This window comes from Oncorhynchus nerka, linkage group LG18 (assembly GCF_034236695.1).
Source record: "Oncorhynchus nerka isolate Pitt River linkage group LG18, Oner_Uvic_2.0, whole genome shotgun sequence".
Taxonomy (NCBI): domain Eukaryota; kingdom Metazoa; phylum Chordata; class Actinopteri; order Salmoniformes; family Salmonidae; genus Oncorhynchus; species Oncorhynchus nerka.
In genome coordinates this window covers 40926390-40951734 of record NC_088413.1, presented here as the reverse complement: position 1 = coordinate 40951734, position 25345 = coordinate 40926390, and the positions used below count along the sequence as shown (strand labels likewise).

Below are 25345 nucleotides of genomic sequence, written 5' to 3'. Positions count from 1 at the left end.
CAGACATGTAATTATAAATGCTTTGATTAGACCCAAATTAACCAGTAATGTTGATGTCTGCAGTCTCCTGTATGGCTCAGTTGGTAGAGTATGGCACTTGTAATGCCAGGATTGTGGGTTCAATTCCCGGGGCCACCCAGACTTAAAATGTAAGCATGCATGTCTGTAAGTCGCTTTGGATAAAAGCCACTTCTAAATGGCATATATTATATTATTATTATTATATTATATCTGTTCATGCTTCAGATTGGTCCTCATGGTAAAGCTGACCTGCCGCCCATCGACGGTCCCACAGACATGGACCGTGGTCCCATCCTACCTGTCCCTCTGGGCATCAGACCAGTCCTCAGCAAGTACAGGATCGAGGTGGGAATTCAACTCCTCTTGGCCTTGAAATACAGGAAGTGTGGCTATTATTGCACTGTAAATGTGGCTATTATTGCACTGCTATATTGCACTGTAAATGTTGATGTAACGTATGAAATCCTTATGTACGGCTTATGAATGTAGTATGTGTGGGTTATAGATGTGTTATGAAGTCCTTATGTAGGCACCCTTTAAATAAAGTGTTACTGAAATGTAGGTGCTGTTCTGGGGCCTGAGGGACCTGAAGAGGGTCAACCTAGTCGCGGTGGACAGGCCTCGTGTGGACATAGAATGTGCCGGTAAAGGAGTCCAGTCTTCCCTCATCCAAAACTACAAGAAAAATCCCAACTTCGGCACCCTGGTTAAGATGTTTGAGGTGGTAAGTTCTCTTTAAAGTCATTCCATCGTTCACCTGGTTATCTCACCTTATAACAACCCAGATATAACGACTTTCCCATGACACCGTGACGGCGTGATTGAGAACGAAATCTTTACCTTATTGTAACAATTGGTTGTAATCTGGTTATATGACGTCTTCTTAACCGGACAACCATTTTACAAACAGGAAATGACACCGTAAAGGTGCTAATTTTAGCCCATTTATTTACTGTGAACTTGTGTTCTCCAGGATCTGCCTGAGAACGAGCTGCTCCACCCTCCCCTGAACATCAGGGTGGTGGACTGCAGAGCTTTCGGTCGTTACACCCTGGTGGGGAACCATGCTGTCACCACCCTACGCAAGTTCATTTACCGGGCAGCAGACAAGCACGCCAACAACTTGAACACTCAAGGTACACACACATACTTGCACGCACACGCACGCACGCACATGCACACACAAATGAACACACACACGCACAAACAAACCCATACCTCGCTGTGCCCTTACACTTTCATTTGTACATACTAATGCAGTCTTTGTCCTCTCACAGAGGAGATCATTGTCAACTATGAGCCAGAGCCCACCATCAAGAAGTTGGAGACCATGGTCAAGCTGGACTCTGTAAGATCTCACACCATTAAATGAATGTTAGCTTTAGTAATAAACTTAAATAAAACATCCTAACTGAGTTGTAATATGATTGATATATGTTGTGTGTTTTTTCCCCAGGGGTCTGATGCTGTGGTTAAAATCGAGGTAGGTGTTTATGACGTTGATCTGGGAATGTCTCTGTTTCTCAATGTTAGGAGCAAAATGTTAGTTACAGTAGTTTGAAAACAGCAAAAGGCCTATTGCAACCTGTAATTTAACCTTGCATTGATCATTTTAGGAGGATGAGAAAGGAGGGAAGAAGAAGAAAAGGAAGAAGGGAGGAGATGAGGTGGAGGAGGAGGAGTTTGATGAAAGCATGTTGGATTGGTGGTCCAAGTACTTTGCCTCGATCGAAACTCTGATGGAGGTGAGGCCATCCGGGAAAATGGCTCCATTTGAACACTCATGATTGAATTTAAAAAGTGATCCTGTCAATATGTATTGGATATGATTGGTTTGTGTGTCCTACTCTGTAGATTCTCAAGGCTCAGGAGGCAGCTATGGCGGATGCTGAGGAGAAAGAGGACCAGGATATTGCTGCTGAGGGCGGAGGTAACAAAAAACAGTCCTAAACTAATGTGGAAAACACAAGAGCAGCAAATCTATTAGATCTAAACCATATCTGTACACATTTCATACAAATATACATCGTATCATGTATCGTCAATTTAGGTTGTTGATGTTTGTTAATTTGGTAGATATTGACAAGTAGATACTATGTCTTGTAGATGGTCCAGCATAATCATGAATCTCTGTATATTGATTGAGACTTTAAAGTAGACTATATTGCGGTAAAAGGGAATGATGATGTTGTCAGGTTGTGTTCTATGCCCACTTTCATCTGCCTAATACATGCTGTCCTCTTCAAATCATGACAACCCGCACTACTAACCCTTCATATGACCCCTGACATCTCTGTTGTAGTTGATCACTGCAGACATTTACACAGACATGAATCTGTGATTTCCATCACTTCATAACTCATATAATGACCTCCTCCTGCTCCCCTGCTATATATTACCATAGGCCTGCCATGAAAGTTGACTAAGAATAATATGACTAATAAAACCCACATTTAGTGCTGATATAGTGTTATGTATAGCTTTTACATAACATTGATACATCAAATATTTATAGAAAACTAACTTGAACAAATGTTTTGGAATCTCAAATGCACTATGATGCAGAGATTGTGTGCCAGATACGGAGACATTATTAAAGTGGCTCGTGTTTCATTTCCTTAAAGTGGCCAGTGATTCCTAATCTATGTCTATAGGCAGCAGCCTCTGATGTGCTGAAGATGGCTGTTTAACAGTCTGATGGCCTTGAGAAAGAAGTTTAGTGATACAGTTTATACTCTTAAGCTAAGCTAATGACCTATTCCTATTGGGTAAATGTTGTCTTAGCTATTCTGACTGTTGCACTGGCATTCACTGTATATACTGTTCATATTGTGTATACAGTGGCCAAAATACATTGGTTTCGCCAACTTGCATGTTGAATTCGTGTCTTGAGTGCCCTGCTGTGCACCAACTCTCCATCCCCCCACCCTCACCCCCCCCTCATCCCTCACTCCTAACCTATTCTCAGAGATCAAACCTGATGACTCTCTTGTCAAAGGAAAGAGAGGCAAGGGAAAAAAGGAGAAGAAGAGGGCTGGGCCTGGAGACATACCAGATAAGAAAAAACACAACATTGATGAGCTACAGGTATGTGGTTACTCAGTGAGCAAAATTGGTTGATATTATGTTATTACAACCAGAATTGTAATTTCAAACACTTTATCCCAGTTTTACCCACTGGAACCTGTCTCTAAGCTTAAATAAGTCTGGGCAATGGTTTGAAGTCTCTGGGCAGTTTTGGGTCAAATACTGTATACTCTTTATTTGTTGTTTATATGTTTAAATATGTTTTTAATTTTTTTTAAATTATGTTTTTAATGTATAGAGTACTTTTTGTATTTCCTCATTAGGTGTACCCCAAGGAGCTGGAGAATGAGTTTGATAACTTTGAAGACTGGCTTCACACCTTCAACCTGTTCAGAGGGAAGGCCGGAGACGACGACGACCAGAACATGGCGGATGAAGACAGGATTATTGGCAAATTCAAAGTAAAAAGAACTTTCACACAGAGGGCGTTCCCTTCCTTTGTAACTTCTTTTTTTTGTCGGCGATGGAAGAGAGCTGGAACTAGCCCAGTCCCAGATCTTCTTTTGCTGTACATAGACTGTATAATATCTCATATACTGTATAGCCAACTCCTATAGTTCTTGTTCAACAATGATGTCTATACAGCATAAACCTATCTGGGACCAGGCTAGAAAGGAACTGTTTATTGTGTTAAATATCACCACAATTGTGCATGTCTTGTGTATATTTCAGGGTTCTCTGTGCATGTACAAAGTTCCGGTGTCCGATGAGATGCAGCGGGAGATGGGCTTTGACTCCAACATGGGCATGTTCCAGAACATTCCAACTAATGACCCAATCAACGTCCTAGTCCGGGTCTATATCATCAGGGTATGTACACTACTCTCTATTGTGTACCTACAATGGTACTTATATGTCCGACTCTATGTCATCAGGGTAGTTACACAACACTACACTCAGGTGAGAGTACAGTGCCTATATCAAGTCTACAACCCCCTTGGGATTAAAATTGATTTAATTGTCATTTTCTTCTCAATCTACACAACAACAAAAAGTGGAATATTTTTTTTTTTTTAATGTAAGATTAATGAAACATAAAACACTAATATACCTTGATAGGTATTCACCCACTACATGTTAGTCAATGCATGTTTCAAATACCTTTGGCAGCGATCACAGCTGTGAGTCATCTTGGGTAAGTCTCATAAGAGCTTTGCACACCCGTATTGTCAGCACCCATTATTCTTCTCAAAATTCTTCAAGCTCTGTCAAGGTGTTGGGGATCATGGCTAGAAAGCAATTTTCTTGCCATAGATCTTCAAGCAGATTTAAATCAAAACTCTAACTCGGCCTCTCAGGAACATTCACTGTCTTCTTGCTAAGCAACTACAGTGTAGATTATTATTGTAGGTTGTAGGTGTAGGTTATTATCCTGCTGAAAGGTGAATTCCTCTTCCAGTATCTGGTGCAAAGCAGACTGAAGCAGATTTTCCTCTAGGATTTTGCATGTGCTTACAATAGCTCCATCCTGTTTCTTTTCATCCTGAAAAACTCCCCAGGCTTTGCCGATGTCAAGCATACCCATACCATGATGCAGATACCACCATGCTTGAGAATAAGGAGGCAGTTACTCAGTGACACATTGTGTTGGATTTGCCCTAAATATAAGGCTTTGCATTTAGACCAAAAAATGTATTATAATTTTTTTGCAGCATTACTTTAGTGTCTTGTTGCATACATATGGATGTTTTTGAAATCTTTTTTATTCTGTATATTTGTATTTTTCTATTCACTCTGTCATTTATGTCAATATTGTGGAGTCACTACAATGTTGTTGATCCATCCTCCGTTTTTTCCCAGGAAGTCTCAAGGTTCTGCTCGCCTGAGTTAAAACACCTTATGATAAGCTGTAGGCCATACTATTTACCAAGAGAGTTTTCATCTGTTTTTTTTTTGTAGCTGTATATTTACAAGTACAAACCGATACTGGCACTAACACCACACTCAACGAGGTGTATAGGGCCATAAGCAAACAAGAAAATGCTCATCCCGAGTCGGCGCTCCTAGTGGCCGGGGATTTTAATGCAGGAAAACCAAAATCCGTTTGACTGACCTCATTTCTACCAGTATGTCACCTGTGCAATTGGAGGGAAATAAACTCGAGATCAACTTTACTCCACATACAGAGACACATACAAAGCTCTCCCCCGTCCATTTGGCAAACGGACCATAACTCTATCCTCCTGATTCCTGCTTACAAGCAAAAACTCTAACATGAAGTAATCAATACAGAAGTGGTCTGATGAAGCGGACGCTAAGCTACAGGACTGTTTCGCAAGCCCAGACTGGAATATGTTCCGGGATTCCTCCAATGGCATTGAGGAGTTTACCACATCAGTCGCAGGCTTCATTAATAAGTGCATCAACGACGTTGATCCCACATACATACATATCCCAACCAGAAGCTTTGGATTACAGGCATCCTCACTGAGCTAAAGCCTAGAGCTGCCCCTTTCAAGGAGCAGGACACTAATGCCGATGCTTATAAGAAATCGTGCTAGGTCCTCCAACGAACCATCAAACAGGCAAAGCGTCAGTATAGGACTAAGATCGAATCCTACTACACCGGCTCTGATGCTCGTCAGATGTGGCAGGGCTTGCAAACTATCACAGATGACAAAGGGAAACCCAGCTGAGAGCTGCCCAGTGACGCGAGCCTACCAGACGAGCTAAATGCCTTCTATGCTCGCTTCGAGGCAAGCAACACTGAACCATACGTGAGAGTACCAGTTGTACCAGAATGACTGTATGATCCCGCTCTCCGTAGCCAATGTGAGTAAGACCTTTAAACAGGTTAACATTCACAAGGCCGCAGGGCCAGACAGATTACCAGGACGTGTTCTCAGAGCAACAGATCCACAGATGACGCAATCTCTATTACACTCCACACTGCCCTTTCTCACCTGGACAAAAGGAACACCTCCGTGAGAATGCTGTTCAAGACAGCATTCAACACCAGTGTGCCCTCCAAGCACATCACTAGCTAAGGACACCGGGACTGAACACATCCCTCTGCAACTGGACCCTGGGCTTCCCGACGGGCCGCCTCCAGGTGGTGGTGTTAGGCAACAACACATCTGCCACGCTGACCCTTAACACGGGGGCCCCTCCTGCGTGCGTGCTCAGTCCCCTCCTGTACCCTTTGTTCACCCACGACTGCGTGGCTGCGGACGACTCCAGCACCATCATTAAGTTTTCCGACGACACGACTGTGGTAGGCCTGATCACCGGCAGCGATGAGACAACCTATAGAGAGGAGGTCAGAGACCTGGCAACGTGTGCCAGACAAAGATGTTTATCGTGGAATACAGCAAACGGAGGGCCGAACACGCCCCCATTCACACCGACGGAGCTGTAGTGGAGCAGGTCAAGAGCTTCAAGTTCCTCGGTGTCCACATCACCAAGGACCTATCATGGTCCAAACACGCCAACACAGTTGTGAATAGGACACGACAATACCTCTTCCCCCTCAGAAGGCTGAAAATATTTGGCATGGGTCCTCAGATCCTTAAAAAGTTATACAGCAGCATCTTGACTGGCTGCATCACCGCTTGGTAATGGCAACTGCTTGGCATCCGACCGCAAGGCGCTACAGAGGGTAGTGAGTATGGCCCAATAGATCACTGGGGCCAAACTCCCTGCCATCCAGGACCTCTATACCAAGCGGTGTAAGAGGAAGGCCCTAAAAATGGTCAGACTCCAGCCACCCAAGTCTTAGATGGTTCTCTCTGCTACCGCACGGCAAGCAGTATCGGAGCGTCTGGGACCAAACCTTAACCACCAGCTTCCACCCCCAAGCCATAAGACTGCTGAACAGTTCATCAAATGGCTTCCCGGACTATTTACATTGACACATTTATGATTTATTTCTTTTATCTGAATGATTTTGCACTGGCTCTCTGCACACTCACTAGACTTTACCCACACACTCACACTCCAACACACACACAAACGCACACGCATGCACACTACAGTCGCGCGCACACACAAAACACACACACATGCATATTGACGCCACACACACACACTTTCATATGCTGCTGCTGTGTTTATCATCTATCCTGGTTGCCTAGTCATTTTTACCCCTAACCACATGTACATACTGTACTACCTCAATTACCTCAACTACCTCGTACCCCTGCACGTTCACTCGAACCTAGTACACCATGTTTATAGCCTTGTTATTGTTTTTATGGTTTAATTATTTCATTTTTTAAAATGTCTTACTTTTTAGTGCTGGGAATGGGCTTGTAAGTAAGCATTGAACTGTAAAGACTACACCTGTTGTAATTCGGCGCATGTGACCAATAACATCTGATTTGATCACAGCCATTGAACTCTGTAGCTGTTTTAAAATCAACAATGGCCTCATGGTGACATCCCTAAGCAGTTTCCTTCCTGTCCTGCATCTCAGTTTCGAAGGACGACTGCATCTTCGATGTGTCTGGGTGGTTTAATACATCATCCACAACATAATTATTATCTTGACCATGCTTAAAGAGATATTCAATGTCTGATTTGTTATTGTTAGCCATCTACCAATCACTGCCATTCTTTATGAGGCTTTCCAAAAGCTGCCTGGTCTTTGTAGTTGGATCTGTGATTGAAATTCAACACTTGTCAAAGAGACCTTTACAGATGTCGAATGTATTGGAAACGGAGGAAAAGGTAGTCATTCAAAAATCATGTCAACCTCTATTATTTCACACAGAGTGAGTATAACATATAACTTGTGATTTGCAAAGCCAAATTTGACTTCTGAACTCATTTAGGCTTGGCTAAACAAAGGGTACTTATACAATGACTATATTTTATTTATTACATTTGTATTCATTTGTAAAACATGTGTACAATCTTCCTTTCACTTTGGCATTAGAGTATTTTGGGTAGATCAATGACAAAAGAAATGACTATGAAATCTATTTCATCCCACTTTATGAGGCAACAAAAATGTGAAAAGTGTCAAGGGGATGTAGACTTTCTATAGGCACTGTAAATAAACTACCCTGTGATCATAAACATGTCATGTCAAATAAAACAAAATAAAAATCTCTCTACTTTCCCTGCAGGCTACTGACCTGCACCCAGCGGATATCAATGGAAAAGCAGATCCATACATCGCTATCAAACTGGGCAAGTCAGATATCAAAGACAAAGATAACTACATCTCCAAACAACTCAACCCTATCTTTGGCAAGTGAGTGGATAAGCTCTAAAAAAACAACATTTCGTCCATTTCCACTATTTATCTTTAATACGGCCTTAATTCTTCATCCTTAATAGCATACGAGATAGCCAAGTAATTTACTATTGATGATTGCCAATTATATAGTTATAGCTTGTGCATTGAATAGGCTTTGAAAATGTAAAAACTGTGGAAAATTATAACCAAAGTTATGGCCATTTATTTTGAACCCATCAGATCCTTTGACATCGAGGCCACATTTCCCATCGACTCCACACTAACAGTGTCCGTCTATGACTGGGATTTAGTGGGCACTGACGACCTGATTGGGGAGACTAAACTGGATCTGGAGAACCGTTACTACAGCAAACACAGAGCAATATGTGGCATCCCATCTAAATATGCCATGTAAGTGCGGCCTAGCTCTCCGTAGCCTGACGCCATTCACAGTACATGTGGTCAATATATCCCAACAGCACAGGATGCAATGTCAATTCATTTAGCAATATTCTTAATACTTACAACTTCAGTCTGCAGCAACGAGCAACGTCAACTGAATAGGATCATACTTTCCCCTAATTTAGATAATATTGTTGATTATACCTAGGGATCCCTTGATAAAGAGATTCCTTTCTCAATGGGACTCACCTGGATAAATAAAGGATCAATGAATACCATGTGTTATCTTATAAGAACAGTGAGGGATTTGTGTGTCAGCCATCATTGTCATTCATTCCTGTAGCCATGGCTACAACGTGTGGCGGGACCCCCTGAAGCCGACCCAAATCCTGGCCAAGCTGTGTAAGGAGGGTAAGCTGGACGGGCCACACTACGGCCCTGGAGGACGGGTCAAGGTGGCCAACCGGGTCGTCATGGGCCCAACTGAGATCGAAGATGAAAATGGTACTGTATAGAGCACAACAGAATAACAGTACCTGAAATGCTTCTTTAAACCTTCTATGTTGGTTACTGTACCCTGAAATACCCCCAGCCTGGTATTTTACTCTGCCTGAAATAACTCCTCATGTACAACTGATCATATAGGTCTATGATGTTATGAGCTTTCCCAAGTACCCCTTGTGTGTAGGTCAGGTAGTACTAGATGATGCTGTTCTTTAGGTCTGAAGAAGCAGACGAATGAGCACCTGGCCCTGACAGTGCTAAAGCACTGGGAGGACATCCCCAGGGTGGGCTGTAAACTGATTCCAGAACACGTGGAGACCAGGCCACTCCTCAATCCTGACAAGCCTGGGATCGAACAGGTAGGACAAGTGTTAAGGTTGTGCTTAACACTGGCGAAGGTTGTAAAGCTAAACTAAAGTAGAGTAAAGTTCACAATCTGATGGGGAAATATGATTATACTCTTAGGTAAAGTATTTATTTTTAAGGCAATCTCAGAATAAATGGGACAAATAGAGAGGTTCAAAACCCTTGTGAGACATCAGAGTAAAATAGAAGGATGTATTGCAAAAGGAAATAGTAAAATGGTCATATACTGGGAAAGATGGGTTAGTCTGTGGACATCTGAGGGGTGGAATTAAGATTAGAAGGATTGGTTCATTTGACGATGCACTTGGAGTCTAGTACAAATAGGTGGAGGCTATATGTATGTGCAGTGAATTTTTACATTTTCCAACCAGGGGAGGGGGGTGGTAAAACCTAAAAATAAAAGGGATCAGAAATTATGCAACTAATGTTCTTTTATAAACTAGTCTGTATGCTAGTTTCAAAGCAAAAAAAAAAAATATATATATATAAAATTAACAAAAGTTCACATCTTTTTCATGTGAAGGTTCTGTAGGCCTTAATATTTGTTTCGCGTAGCACAGTTTCGGGGGGGGGGGGGCTGCAGGGTTGTGTGCCATGACAGTGGTTCAATTGTATCACATCCCAAGTTTGTCTTTGTGTTTCTCTATGTGTAGGGGAGGATTGAGATGTGGGTGGACATGTTCCCCAAGGATATGCCTGCACCTGGACCTGCCATTGATATTTCACCCAGGAAACCAAAGAAGTATGTTCTAGTACAATGTAATGTGCTTTAAAAAAACATTTAGTGAGACCATTTGCAAAGTCAATTCCCCATGTTATATGATCAGATATATCACATTACAGACATCTCCCTTCAATCATTTGTTTCGTCTGGTCATCGGCAGGTTTGAACTGAGGGTGATCATCTGGAACACAGACGAGGTCATTCTGGAGGATGATGACATCTTCACTGGAGAAAAGTCCAGTGATATCTTCGTGCGAGGGTTAACAATGTTTCCTTCTAAATATGTGTTGTTGTTGTTTTTTTGTACTCGATATTTGAACCATGTCTTCTTCTTCATTTCATTCAACAGCTGGCTGAAAGGTCAGCAGGAGGACAAGCAGGACACAGACGTCCACTACCACTCCCTGACAGGGGAGGGTCTCTTCAACTGGCGCTTCATCTACCCCTTTGACTACTTGCAGGCCGAGGAGAAGATCGTCATCTCTAAGAAGGAGTCCATGTTCGCCTGGGACGAGACTGAGTATAAGATCCCTGCTCGTCTCAACTTACAAGTCTGGGATGCTGACCACTTCTCTGCAGATGATTTTTTAGGTGGAGTGATTTGATTTCCCTTCGATTTAAACCTTCACCATGAGGATCTTCTAGGCTGTAGATGTTGGTCTTTCTGTGACTATAACGTTTCAGACTAGGGCTACGGGGAATTGAATTTCCCTTGATGTAATATTTTACTTTTTAAAATGTGTCTTCAAATTCTGGGACATGGAAAATACTGTCGTGGCAGTCATAACACAAAAATCGACACAATCAACAACAACAGCTGAGAGCCCTTCATGCATATCAAGTAAATATGTATGATATTTATGCCCTTTCCCAGGCGCCATTGAGCTAGACCTGAACCGTTTCCCTCGTGGAGCAAAGACAGCCAAGCAGTGTTCCATCAACATGGTGCTGAATGAAAAGGATATTCCCATGGTGTCCATCTTCAAACAGATGAGGATCAAGGGCTGGTGGCCCTTCCTGGCCAGAGATGAGAACGACGAGTTTGAACTCACGGTATGACTCAGATGGGTTGGGTTAAATGCGGAAGACACATTTTGGTTGAAAGTATTCAGTTGAACAACTGACTAGGTTTGTTCCCCTTTCCCCTTTTCTTATATAATGTGGACTTGATTAAACACATTCAAGTATGCACTTGTCAAAATGGTGTCTTTGATTCAACAAGACGTAGCAATTGGGTTACACCCTGAAGAAGCGGAGTTAAATATTGAACAGATCAGTCAAGAGACAAAGACTTACTTTACATACTGTAACGAACCTTTGCATACTGTATGAACCCCAGTGCTTCGGTAGTGATGTTGCTTGTGTCTTTGTAGGGGAAAGTGGAAGCCGAGCTGCAGCTGATGACTGCAGAGGAGGCTGAGAAGAACCCAGTGGGGGAAGGACGCAATGAACCTGAGCCCCTGGAGAAACCCAAGTAAGAGCACCGTTACCACGACCGCTCTTTAGGTTGCTTACACACTGAGATAACAAATACGGTGGAGCCAACTCAATCTATTTCAACGGGGAAGGGGCATTGGAGTGGGGAAGGGGCATTGGAGTAGGGAAGGGGCATTGGAGTGGGGAAGGGGCATTGGAGTGGGGAAGGGGCATTGGAGTGGGGAAGGGGCATTGGAGTGGGGAAGGGGCATTGGATTGGGGAAGGGGCAGCTGCGTGATTTTTTTGCATTGTGAGGTTGCCCTTAAAACAACGATCTGCCATGCGGTCGGAACGCACCCTCGTCGGAACGCACCGGAACGTAACGGTGCATTTGATTAAAATACTTACAAATTACGGACTAAAAGAAAGGGTCTTTTATGAAATTGCTTGGACCAAGTACCGGATTTGACCAGGGATCATCATACTTTGCAAGGTAAGTTACTAAAATAACCTTTATTTTTTCCATAATTTGTAGGGATTGTTTTCTGTTCACAGGAAACTGGCACTATATTTTATAGTCATATTTGCTAATCCTCTGTTTGCATGTGTGATGGCCTTAAGGCATTAGTGTGGTCAAGTGCAGTCAAGTGGTAACCAACCAACCCTATTTTCTCTCCTCCAGCCGTCCAGACACAGCCTTCCTATGGTTCCTCATGCCTTTCAAAGCCATCAAAAACCTCATCTGCAACCAGTACTTCTGGCTCACGGTCAAGTTAGTGGTGGCCCTGCTGCTGGTGCTCGTCCTGGGCCTCTTCATCTACAGCATGCCTGGATACATGGCCAAGAAACTAATGGGTGTCTGAGGAGTGGAAATTATTCAACGGGATAGTTCAACGATTTAACATGTATTTAGATATTTGTTGCCTTACCTTGAAAGAAGTTGACAAGGTGGGACTGCAATACCCACTTTGGTTTTGTTTAACTTGCCACTGCAAACAAGGTGAACTATACCTTTAAGAAAAGACGACCCAACAACTTCTCAACTCAGTGCTATTTTCCAGGACTTGTTTTCCCTAACAAGCTTCTCCTCTTCTTGTGGAGTCACATGTTTTTGCCATGTGACAAGACAATCGCACACACACACACAAACACACACACCATGTATCGGAAATGAAAGTAACACAACCACGTCCAAGTAGAAATATAATATAAGAAATCAGATTGATGATGTATTATATATTACACGTCCCTTTCAAGGACCAGTTCAACGACATAAAGTAGAAAACATTTTTAATATTGTGGTGTTGCGGAACACTTCAATGTACAAAATCAACTGTTCGGTTTGCAAATCAGATTTTGTCCTCGCTTGAAGTCACGTTGTATTAGCCTTCGTTTGGCATGGAATGACTGTTCTTCGGGCTGTTTACATGAATGTGTATTTGAATGTCTTTGTTCAACAGCGTGCAGCAAGTAGTACATTATGTATGCTCTGTTGTTTGTGAATAAACTGGCAAGGACAATAACTGATCCTGTTTTCTTTGTCACTCCATACGTTTGAATCCAATACATCAGAATCCAATACAATCTCAAGTGTTTTCAAATATATCTTAGTAAGAAATTATGCATCAATATTATGTATCAACATTTCAACTAAAAATGTCTTATATTTAGTCAGGATCTTCATTAGATTATTATAAGATATTAAGGTGTCATACATGCTTATGTCAGGTCTTACAATGCGTTATAACCCACTGTACCACAAACTATTCTACTGTCATGAACTTTACTGCAGTCAAGTGGTAACCAAGCAACCCTATTTTCTCTCCTCCAGCCGTCCAGACACAGCCTTCCTATGGTTCCTCATGCCTTTCAAAGCCATCAAAAACCTCATCTGCAACCAGTACTTCTGGCTCACGGTCAAGTTAGTGGTGGCCCTGCTGCTGGTGCTCGTCCTGGGCCTCTTCATCTACAGCATGCCTGGATACATGGCCAAGAAACTAATGGGTGTCTGAGAGAGAGGGTTGTGTCCTTTGCCCAAAATCATAGCCAGACTTATGTATAGCCTACCATGTATAGCCTACCGTGTTTTAAATGCCGTGCCTACTTTGTCTTCAGTGGAGTACATTTTTTGGTGTACCTTGATAAGCAAACATTGTACAATGCAGCTCATTGAGACTCCACTTGATGTCTGAGAGGGTGTTCTTGTCTGTAAAGATCTACGATATCAATAGGCAGTTAGGTTTCAGCCCTACACACAAGACCCGGGTTCAAATACTATTTAAAATCATTTCAAAATGCTTTGCTTGTCTTCAAGGACCAATAAAATAGTCAAACTCTAAATCCCACCCATCTGTTGCTCTAGGTATTATTTGATAGATTTTATATAGTATTTTAACCCAAATCTGCTACACATAGACCTATGTATGTATAACCTACTATGATTTCAGTGGAGGGCATTATTTGGTGTGCCTTGATAGGCAAACACAGCGCTGTGCAGTCCCTTATGGCTACTGGAAAAATGCTTGACTTCCTTCACTAGTCCTATGCTCTGCAGCCAATTTGTGTGTGTTGATGTGTATTTAGGTCTACTTCCAAAAGTTAGAGTTGACATGATACTGTATTTTAGTTGTAACACAGTTTTAATTTACTGGCCACGGAATATTACACTAGCTGCCATGAGCATATCTATGTCCAATTCACTTCCAATGATCTTAGCTTTATTTTATTGCAAACATAATTATTTGAATTGACAATACTGTATTGAATTAAGAAGTTGATTAAATCTATTAAATATGTAGTCTATTTACTGATATTTTTATTGTCTGTAGGGCTAACCCACCACACCACCAAAAGAAAGGACCTATTGATAAAAACGTTTCGTAGGTTTACAATCTCTCAGTTCTAAAGGTTGATTTAGATATTTTATGTTATTTACATTCAGAGAATAAATTCATAATAAGCGCACTTACATTGACTTCTGTCGAAAACATCAAAAGTTTGGAGGATGCGGGCATCGATCCCGCTACCTCTCGCATGCTAAGCGAGCGCTCTACCATTTGAGCTAATCCCCCGGATGGGTGCACTATCGCCTGTACAATATAAGACGTTGCTGCTGTTGTGTTATACTTTAAGCATTGCCTGTATTGGTAGTACGGTGCTTCGACATTCATATCCGAAATTGTAGATGCATGTTCTTTCTACATGGATGTTTCTGACTGATCTACGAAATAAATATAACAATACAATTCATTTTACCACTGCAACACATTGTGTGGTACAATACAGCCCTCTACAGTCGTTAAATGGAAATGCATAGTCTTTTCTGGGCCCTATCATTGATAGTCGGGCCCATAGTGCAGTGGTTCCCAACTAGGGGTACTAGGACTGCTGGGGGTACTTTGCCATAGGCCTACTAGTAAAATGCAAAGGAGGGGGTACTTCAGGGGTACTCCGGGCAGAGCAAAATCCAGTTGGTGGTACAGTAACCAAAAAAGGTTGGGATTCACTGCCATAGGGGGCCAAGTGGGGCCCCGCCCTTCTCAGGTTTTCTGTGCACACAAGCTAAACAGAAATAAATAATAATATTAGAACAGCTTATTTCACAATCGTTTATTTAGTTACTAAAACTCAAAGAGATGAGAGTTATGCAAACAATGGTATGCAGTCAACGCGCGAGAGAGAATGCAGGTCAAATTCTATTGCAGATGGCTGTTTGCATTGTAAAGGCAGTAGTACAGGGGAAATGACTTATATTCCTTATGATGCTCATGACGACCAGCATCATTTTGAACTGGTCATAGACCCCTAACTAACTCTGTGTGTCCCAAATGGCACCCTATTCCCTGTATGGAGCATTACCTTTGACCAGTAGTGCACGGCATACACGAAATAGGGTGCCATTTGGGACGTAACTCTGACTTCGCTGTTCACTAAACTCAACCTGCAATTCCTAAGACTACAGCTGAGCAATATATTATAGCAAACCAAAAGTACAAACATAGCAAAATTATCAGCAGAAACGTGATATGATCAAATCAAAGTCAATTTTAAAAAATCGGGCTCTTTTAAAGCTGAAATCCGCATATGGGAAAACAGCACCACAGTTCTCCCCCAGCACGTTTGTTATTGTTTTAATTATGAAAGGGAGGAGAGGAGCATCCAGCATCGTGGAGGGAAAAAAAACAGTGTTCGTTGTTTGAAGTAACTTCTTTTTGGCATTTTTGTATATATCGCAAACAGACGTGTCAGTTTCACCATTACGGATTCCAGCATCAAATAACACATTTTTACAGTTAAATGTAAGAAAATATTTTACTGCCATAATGTCAGCCTACATAGTACCTCAGGTATTGTTAATACCAAATGAAGTTCAAACTCATTATACATAATAAATACCATGGCATTTAACCAGACACTTCTGACTGAAGACAAAATCTACACATAAAATAGTTGACAAATATATTGCCCATTATTCACTGTCAATTTATAACAGCCTCATGCTCAGATACAGCTAATCAAGAATGAGTACAGTCAAAGAGCATTGATCATATCCTATGCCCTAAATGATCATGTTTTACCTGTTTTCCCTTGATGTTACCACATGCCATCAACTAAAAGAAAAAGCTTCTTAAGCTGTTTCACTGCCATCAGCACAAATGACAGCATTGTTTAACATTCATACATTTTGCATCAATTGTTCTACTATCTGTTAAATCAAATCAGTAAATAAGAAAGTATTGACAAATGAAATACAATTTGTTGTCATAGACCATTTTGTTAGAGTCTAAGTATGACTCTTGTGGTAACGGGTAACCCGTCATACAGTAACATGCACAAGGTGCTTTCTATACTCTGGAACAAACCCCAAAAGCACGAGTCAAACCAAAAAACAAACTAACAAATGCATTCTGACAACCTACCTTATTTCAAAACCATTCCTTTAAATTAAATTAAAAATCATATTTACAACTCTGAATGAATTGTGTAGGCCTAACATCCCCATTAATATCACATTGGTTTTGTTCATTTCTCTGTGTTATACTATGTGCCATGCTGGAACGACTAGGATATGTTCTGTTATTGTTGCCTCTACTGTGTCATTGGGGAGGGGGAGGGAGGAGTAGCTTAGGACACTGAGAAGTAGAGGTGTATGTACAGTAGATAGACCGGGGGAAGGGGGAGACAAACATATATAAATATGAAGAGAGAGGAAGAGAGGAAAAGAGAGAGAGAACAGGGACAGGATAGAGGTATTTATAGTGTGCAAAAAGAGGGACAAAGGAGAGAGAGAGAGAGAGAGAGAGAGAAACAGAGAGAGGGACAAAGGAGAGAGAGAGAGAGAGAGAGAGAGAGAGAGAGAGAGAGAGAAACAGAGAGAGGGACAAAGGAGAGAGGCAGAAAGAGGGTGAATATGGATGGACATAAGAGTTTTAGACGAGGAAGAGGATATGGACAGAAGGTATAACAGGCTCAGTATTCATCCTGGTCCAAGTGGGCCTGTTCATCAATCTCGTCATCATCTGGAGCAGCAAAGCCGTCCTGAAACACAAAACACAGATATCATCAGATTTACAGTGTATTTTGATGATAACCCACAACCCCTAATATTTGATACATGAGAGGGGATAGATCCAATTAAGGATAGCACAGGGCTACACGTAGATTATTGTAGCATCTCTAGTTAAAAAAAGAAGCCTATTCTTTATTCCGTTTCAGTGTTGTGACCAATGATGTACAGGTATATGAACACAATGAATTATACTGTATATGTCTGGGTTGTGACAGGTACCTCTGTGGCGTAGAGAATGTCCATGATCCTGGAGAGGTGAGGGTTGGTGTCACTCTCGTGTTCTTGACAGATCAGCTCAATGTCTCTCAGCTTACTGAAGTAGAAATCTCTTTCCTTCTCTAGTCCGTCCACTGTCAACTTCAGCTCCATCAACTACACAGACAAGAGAAGGTTGTGTCAAACACATGGGGAATAAAAAGGTTGATGTACAGTGCCTTCGGAAAGTGTTCAGACCCCTTGACTTTTTAAACATTTTGTTAGTCGCTCTGGATAAGAGCGTCTGCTAAATGACTTAAATGTAATGTAAATGTTACGTAAAAGCCTTATTGTAAAATGTATTAAATTGTTTTTTCCCCCCTCATCAATCTACACACAATACCCTATAATGATAAAGAAAACTGATAAAAAAAAACGGAAATATCAGATTTACATAAGTATTCAGACCCTTTACTCAGTACTTTGTTGAAGCACCTTTGGTAGCGATTACAGCCTCAAGTCTTCTTGGATATGAGCCTACAAGCTTGGCACACCTGTATTTGGGGAGTTTCTCCAGTTCTTCTCTGCAGATCCTCTCAAGCTCTGGCAGGTTGGATGGGGAGCATCGCTGCACAGCTATTTTCAGGTCTCTCCAGAGATGTTCGATTGGGTTCACCTCCCTGACCAAGGTCCTTCTCCCCCGATTGGTCAGTTTGGCCAGGCGGCCAGCTCTAGGAAGAGACTTAAGTGGTTCCAAACTTCTTCCATTTAAGAATGGAGGTGGCCACTGTGTCCTTGCGGACCTTCAATGCTGCAGAAATGTTTTGGTGCCCTTCCTCAAATCTGTGCCTCGACACAATCCTGTCTCAGAGCTCTACAGTCAATTCTTTTGACCTCATGGCTTGGTTTTTGCTCTGACATGCATAAGGTATTTCTGTTTTTTATTTTTAATAAATTTGCAAAAAATTCTAAAAACATGTTTTTTCTTTGTCGTTATGGGCTATTGTGTGTAGATTGATGAGGAGAAAAAAACAACAATTTAATACATTTTAGAATAAGGCTGTTACGTAACAAAATGTGAAAAAAAGTCGAGGGGTCTGAATACTTTCCAAATACACCGTGGTACTCACTGAGTACTACAAACTTATGTTAGTTACATGCTTACTATACTTGACCTAAACTTACATTTTGTTTCCTAATATGCATGAAATATACCTTTTTATCCTCCTCTTTTTTGGATAAGTCACAACTGAGTCAAAAATTAGGATACAAACTCTAGTGTGAACTTACACTCACACTTCACATTACAAAGACCAGAGCATGGATGTAGCCTACAGCCAAGTCTCAGGGCTAAGCATGACTCTACTTGCAGTAAATAAAACCTGATAACGGAGGTGAAACTAACACAGGATACCGTCATTCGTATTGAATACTGTCAATACCACATTAGTATGGCCCAAGAGTTTACTTCTCCAATGTAGAGTAAGGCCTCCTTACCCTCCCTGGGACTCTACCTGTTGATTCAGCTCCATGAGTTCCCCGTCGCTGCCCCCGTTCCGCGCCAGAGCCGGGGTCTTCCTCACATGCACGGTGGTGTTCAGCACCCTCTGGGGCGCGGGCATTATCTTGGGCACTGTGGGCGACATCCTCTGGGGGCCTGGAATGATCAGATGGTGTTAGGGCTCTATTCGTTTTGTAAAGCTGAAGCGTTACCGATTGTGCGGTAGAAATGTAAAGGTCATTTCCGATTGAGCCGACATCTGGAGCATATGCAGTTTACCATGAATGCAGTCTCCGCTAAACGCAGAAGCATTGCATTTAAATTTCAACCAGGCTGTAACGCTGAACTTCCGTGGTACTGACTGAGTACTGATTGGAGTCCTTAGTGTTGCAGTGCAGGTTTACTGTTAGAGCATTTAGGCCTGGATTCAATCCAATGTGCGTTATTGAGCAGCGCACTATAACAGACTCTTAAAGGTCATTTACAGTGAACTTCGGGGGAAAAGGCCTTTAAAGGGCACATTGAGGGCTCTCTAGTGCACTGCTCTGTAATGCGCCTTGGATTGAAACCCAGCCATACTCACAGTAAATGTCAAAAAAATACTATTCAACCAATATTTGTAAACTAAAAGTAGTAGAAATAGTAGTAAATACTAGCAAACATAGTAAACAAATGCTCGTTGTTTGTCACCCCATGCGATCAAAGCCATGGATACTACTACTATAGTGTTTCAACGAGAACCCATGTTGTAAGCATAGCAAAATGTTGCGCCGGTAGTGTAACACACACTAGCTATATTACTGATTTCAGGAACCGATGCTGATTTATTTTCAACCTTAATACCAAAAGACGATGCACAAAAAAAGCTGTTTTTACACATTGCATGTCTAAGATCAAGGCTTAAAACATCTCTGTTAGTACAAAGGCTCCCAAAGGGGTGCCCCAAATGATCAATTCGCTCAATATAGAATAACTGGAACAATTGTATTTAGAAATTGGAAAATAATGTATTTGTGTTCAAAGGGTACTGTGAAGATCACAAGAATACCGACACTGTGACTCCCAGCGCTACCTTTCCTTGACTGTTTCTAAAACGCTAGCCTGTGAAATGACCATCACAGAGATATCATCCAGTGGAACATGCACAAAACAGACCAGTTGCTTGCAGAGCGCTGTGCGTGTTTTGAGCCATCCAAAGCTCAATCAGCGAGCCAATCCCATTCAGAAGAGATATAACCATTGTTTTGGGGTTACCTGGAGGACCATGAGTTCTCTTTGGTCTGTGGGAAAAGTGATCACCTGGATTGGGGGCGGGAGCCATGTCTTGCCCCTGTCTGGCTTGTAGAGGGTCGTACTCCTTCCCATCATAGTTGGCGTCGAAGAACTTCTTGAACCACTGCACAAACTCAAAGTTGTCCTGGAACTTTCCTTTTACGAGCTTCTCGACAGGAATTATCTGTAGGAATGAGAATAAACATTTGAAAGCTTTTTGAGAGATGAAAATCTAGAGGCTGGCGGAGGTCACAAAGGAATGAATCAAGGGAAAATGGGTACGATAAACCACTGTTTCAGACATGAATTACTTTTGTTATGATGATACGTGCCTTCATAAAGTATTCATGCCCCTTGACTTATTCCACATTTGGTTGTGTTACAGCCTGACTTCAAAATGGATTAAGGGCTCTATTGAGTCTGCATCGCGGATGTTCAGCTTTACAACGTAACTGAAATTTAAAGGCAATGTTCCCACTTTAGCGGAGACTGTATTCACGGTAACTGCTGTATATGTCGGCTAAATCGGAAATGACCTTTACAGTTCTATTGTGGAAACTGTAACACTTCAGCTTTACAGGTTGACTAGAGCCAACTCCAGTGTAAATGTGGCCTTGTGTTTAAGGTTATTGTCCTGCTGAAAGGTGCATTTGTCTCCCAGTGTCTGTTGGAACGCAGACTGAGACAAGTTTTCCTCTAGGATTTTGCCTGTGATTAGTTCTATTCTGTTTATTTTTATCCTAAAAAACACTTCCTAGTCCTTGCCAATGACAAGCATACCCATAACATGATGCAGCCACCACTTGCTTGGAAATACGAGTGGAACTCAGTGATGTGTTGTGTTGGATATGCCCCAAACATAACTTGCCCCCAAAATAGCTTTGTATTCAGAATATAAAGTTAATTTCTTTGCCAAATTTTTTCAGTTTCACTTTAGTACTTTATTGCAAACAGGATGCATGTTTTGGAATATTTGTATTCTGTACATACTTCCTTATTTTATTGTGAAGTAACTGCAATGTTATTGATCCATCCTGAGTTTTCTCCTATCACAGCATTTAAACTCGTTTTTTAAAGTCACCATTGGCCTCATGGTGAAACGCCTCTCTGGCAACTGAGTTAAGAAGGACGCCTTTATCTTTGTAGTGACTGGGTGTATAGATACACCTTCCAAAGGGTCATTCATATCTTTACCATGCTCAAAGGGATATATATATATATTTTTTATCCATCTACTGATATGTGCCCTTCTTTGCAAGGCATTGGAAAACCTCCCTGGACTTTATGGTTTCATTTGTGTTTGAAATTCATAGCTTGACTGAGAGACTTTACAGATAATTGAATGTGTGGAGTACAGAGATGAGGTAGTCACTCGAAAATCATGTTAAACACTATTATTACAGACAGAAAGTAAGTCCATGCAACTTATTATGTGACTTGTTAAGCAAATTTTTACTCCTGAACTTATTTAGGTTTGCCATAACAAAGGGGTTGAAGACTTATTCACTCAAGACATTTCATTTGTAAAAAATTCCTAAAAACATAATTCCACTTTGACATTACGGGGTATTCTGTGTAGGCCAGTGACACAAAATCAAAATGTTATCCATTTTAAATTCAGGCTGTAACACAACAAAATGTGGAAAAAGTCAAGGGGTGTGAATACGTTCTGATTTGTAATGATTTATAGATGATGATAAATAGACAATAGTCTGACTTTGTCGACTCCCATCCTCTTGAAGGCAGCCTGGAGAACTTTGAAGTTGTGTATGAACTCATGTTCCAACTTGGCCTGGAACTTAACCTTCTTTAGCAGGACACAGCCTGGGAACAGCATGTCCATGAACTGACAGTACGCTGCACCTAGAAGGTAAACAAAAGGAGAAAAAGTGCATACTGGTATAAGACAACACAACACAATTCAAATCTCATCTCCACTGATTATTTGAATGGGTTTGGTGAGGACTTGAGGTCCATCCCAGCAGGTAAAACTGGTTGAAAGGATGCCATGATTATAACCAAATTATAACCAGTGTAATGATGTCATTTCAACCAGATTTTCCCAAAGGGATAGGGAAAGAACCCATTCATTTACACTATTTTGGAGATGATAGAGCAACTCGTATGTTCTCTAGGTGGAGATAAGGAACCGAAAATAGAGAACTTTGGAGGCACAACGCAATCACAAGTCAGGAATGGAGACCTACCCGAGCAGAGCTGTTCTATCTTGGTGTAGTTGAGGTGTAGGGAATCGTTGAGCCAGGCCAGCATATCATGTCTGCTCAGGGTGTCACAGGACACAGACGTGGCGTGCACATTCACTGCCATCTTCTATACCTAAGGAAAGAAAACACATGACAAGAATTAGACATTCACTGCCACACTTTATACATGAAGAAAAAGACATCACAATTTGACATTCACTGCCAAACAAAAAACGTTGCAAAGATGTTAAACTGGGCTGCCTTTAAGAAAACTCCATAGCATACCATAGCAGTGCTGCAAAACATAAAAGGACTTTTGTGGTTAAAAATAGAAGGAATTCAGGGATCTATTGTAAAGAATTCAAGGAATTCATACTTTGTTAGACAAGAGACCATGAGGGTTCCTCACAGGGTCACAAAACATCAGCAATGAGGGCTTTGTTCCAAAATTTGCTCTGACATGGTCTACACTACAGCCTTGACTACAGGTATGTATTTGTTTCACTATAAAACAGGAATGTAAATAGAAACTAATGTATGCCTAATGTTGAAGTGAACACTACACCGTCTGGGCTGGTTTGATGTTTGCAGGAGTGATTTATTTTTAACATTTAATCTTCTGTTGTCACAATAATCCTCTCAGTTAAGACAGAATTTCCTAGTACTTGATTTCCTAGCAGCACAGACAGACAGCAACATCTTAAATGAATAAACAACAATCGCTCTTATTACCACGGAGAAATCACTAGCACTGATGACACTGATAATAACCAATCAGAATTTTTTTTCTCTCTCGTGGCTATCACCTGACCCAGGATCTGTGGATACGTGCAGAGGAAGTGGCCATGTATTTGACATATGTATGATCTGATCAAAATAAATAACATAGACTAGTATCATCACCTTTTTGGAAATGAAAAACAAAAGGCATTAGCCAACGTAACGAGTTGCATGTAGAAAGGTTAGACTTACACTGTACATATTTGTATGACGTTTAAATGATGGGAGTATAATGTATTCATATTAATGAATGATCAGTCTGTGCCGGCAGAGGAGAATGGCCTAGCTCTTTTCCCATTTCTGCCCTGGCTCTCAGAAACATTATAAATGATTGCATAGCGATATACAATACTTGCACCTCCGAGGAGCGTGCATTGAATAGCACTAGCCTGCCTATCTGTCAAAATCCCAGGTGGCCGCACAATTAGGTAGGCTAATTGTAGCCTATTACTGACAGTAGGCCTACCCCACCTCCGTTAACTGTTTCATAGAGGGGCTGTATGTAAAAGGTTTATTAACCTGGGTTTATAACACAATCATGACTATTCTACTGTAATAAAAGCCCAATTACAAACAACCATAAACACCACAGACACTACCGTGGGAGGAGTCAATTTTATTCTCGTCTCTAAATCCTATTCTATTCTAGGCCTTTACAGAACGGTGCGCAATCTCACTCTATATAAGGTTCACAAAATATATTAATTTATTCGGTATTTATACGCAGTGAATTGATCATTTATAGCATGCTCAGAGAATAATACATTTGCCCTATTTGTATTAGGTGTAAAGAAACAAAACCCTGCAATGTTACAGTTGCTATCCAAGGAGCCGGGCCCCCTCTGCAGGCCTCTCGGAGTAGAGGGCTGTCACTGTAAACGAAATATCCTCACTGAATGGATAAGAAGCACCATATTATGCCATAAAAATGCAAAAGGCACGCATAAAATGTCTAATTTGCTAAGGCAAATGCAGTGTTTGGGTAAAACATGCATTACTCACTGTATTCCGATAGCTATCTTTCTCTGTTGTTATTTCGCTGGCAGTATTCCTATGCTCCAATCCTCCGCTGTAGCTGTTGCCAGAACTCCTGCGCGGTGCACTGGTTAGTAACGGCCCGCCCCCACTACTTCATCAGTGCTATCTGGGATATTTGGGACGTCCCTACCGTAAACCTCACTAACCCCATGGGTGAAGGTAAGGCGGTACGGTCCGGTACGGCGTCCCGCCAAAATAATTAGTGAGCCTATCACAATAATAAAAACATAATGTCAAGAAAACTGTAGGCTGTTACACCATTATTTATCATTACTGTGTGTCAGAGGGCGACAGAATTTGAAAACGTGTGGTACGGCTGCAACCTGGTCTCAACGCATTTCGTATTATTCTGTACGTAAATCCGAGAAACTAATGTTACTTACATACATAGGCTAGGGGTTAGGGTTACATTTAAGTTTATGAGTTAGGTTAAAGGGCTTTAAGGTTAGGGTTAGGGGAAAGGTTTGCTAAAAGGTTTGGGGTTAAGGTTAGGGGAAGAGTTAGCTAACAAGCTTAAAGTTAGGATTAGGGGAAGGGTTCGATAACATCCCAGCTAGCGTAACCAGTGTGAAATGGCTAGCTAGTTTGCAGGGTGCTCGCTACTAGAGCGATAGGTAACAATACTTTGTGGGTGTCAGTTGTTGATGTATACAGAGGGTCCCTGGTTCGAGCCCAGGTAGGGGCGAGGGGATGGACGGAAGCAATACTGTTATACTAGCAATGAGGAATTGGCCAAGAAGCGGCACTCTTCCGGGAGGCCGGAACTGATTGAATCTGTCCAGAATCGGGTGTCGGACTCTGCCCAGAATCAAAATGAATGACTGCCCAGAATCAGCCCAAGTACATCGCGCCATTTCCGTCTACCGGAATTCAGCCAACTTTGCCGGCATCTTACCAGAATCCCCCTGAAGCGGCACGATTCAAATTGAAATACATTTATACAAAATTACCCGATTTAGTAATTCAAAATATTACTATTACACATTTTATGCATACAAATTATACCCATCCACCCCCCAAAAAAAATATGTTGGAGGAAACACCATACACCTGGTGACTGTGTCAGCATGCATGCGCCTGGCC

At 41.6% G+C, this 25345-nt stretch overlaps 2 protein-coding genes and 1 non-coding gene across 4 annotated transcripts in view; 1 reads left to right on the top strand and 2 right to left on the bottom strand.

Moving 5' to 3' along the window:
* LOC115145933 (otoferlin-like) overlaps positions 1 to 14505 on the top strand; it is a 36550-nt gene extending 22045 nt beyond the window's left edge. The window contains exons 23-42 of the mRNA XM_029687605.2: positions 247 to 366; positions 584 to 745; positions 995 to 1157; positions 1299 to 1369; positions 1478 to 1504; positions 1638 to 1766; positions 1876 to 1951; positions 2990 to 3108; positions 3372 to 3509; positions 3781 to 3918; positions 8178 to 8305; positions 8531 to 8701; positions 9036 to 9196; positions 9413 to 9555; positions 10216 to 10304; positions 10447 to 10545; positions 10636 to 10877; positions 11161 to 11339; positions 11660 to 11760; positions 12386 to 14505. Coding sequence (XP_029543465.1) covers positions 247 to 366; positions 584 to 745; positions 995 to 1157; positions 1299 to 1369; positions 1478 to 1504; positions 1638 to 1766; positions 1876 to 1951; positions 2990 to 3108; positions 3372 to 3509; positions 3781 to 3918; positions 8178 to 8305; positions 8531 to 8701; positions 9036 to 9196; positions 9413 to 9555; positions 10216 to 10304; positions 10447 to 10545; positions 10636 to 10877; positions 11161 to 11339; positions 11660 to 11760; positions 12386 to 12566 — 2637 coding nt within the window. The 3' untranslated portion in view covers positions 12567 to 14505. The remainder of the gene's footprint in view (positions 1 to 246; positions 367 to 583; positions 746 to 994; positions 1158 to 1298; positions 1370 to 1477; positions 1505 to 1637; positions 1767 to 1875; positions 1952 to 2989; positions 3109 to 3371; positions 3510 to 3780; positions 3919 to 8177; positions 8306 to 8530; positions 8702 to 9035; positions 9197 to 9412; positions 9556 to 10215; positions 10305 to 10446; positions 10546 to 10635; positions 10878 to 11160; positions 11340 to 11659; positions 11761 to 12385) is intronic.
* A 196-nt stretch (positions 14506 to 14701) lies between these two features.
* trnaa-agc (transfer RNA alanine (anticodon AGC)) lies at positions 14702 to 14774 on the bottom strand. Its single transcript has one exon. It is a non-coding gene; the product is annotated as a tRNA-Ala (tRNA).
* Positions 14775 to 15297: 523 nt separating this feature from the next.
* On the bottom strand, positions 15298 to 24350 carry LOC115145934 (microtubule-associated protein RP/EB family member 3-like). 2 transcript variants are annotated; one of them, XM_029687608.2, is made up of 7 exons: positions 24227 to 24350; positions 22448 to 22577; positions 21958 to 22103; positions 20223 to 20424; positions 18982 to 19124; positions 17492 to 17644; positions 15298 to 17241 (listed from the first exon to the last, which is right to left on the bottom strand). In XM_029687608.2, the coding sequence occupies exons 2-7, from the start codon at positions 22566 to 22568 to the stop codon at positions 17173 to 17175; spliced, it is 834 nt and encodes a 277-aa protein (XP_029543468.1). In that variant the 5' UTR covers positions 22569 to 22577; positions 24227 to 24350; the 3' UTR covers positions 15298 to 17172. The 2 variants fall into 2 exon arrangements, with proteins under 2 accessions (XP_029543468.1, XP_029543469.1); XM_029687609.2 differs by having other exon boundaries at positions 20268 to 20424; positions 24227 to 24346.
* Between the last annotated feature and the right edge of the window lie 995 nt (positions 24351 to 25345).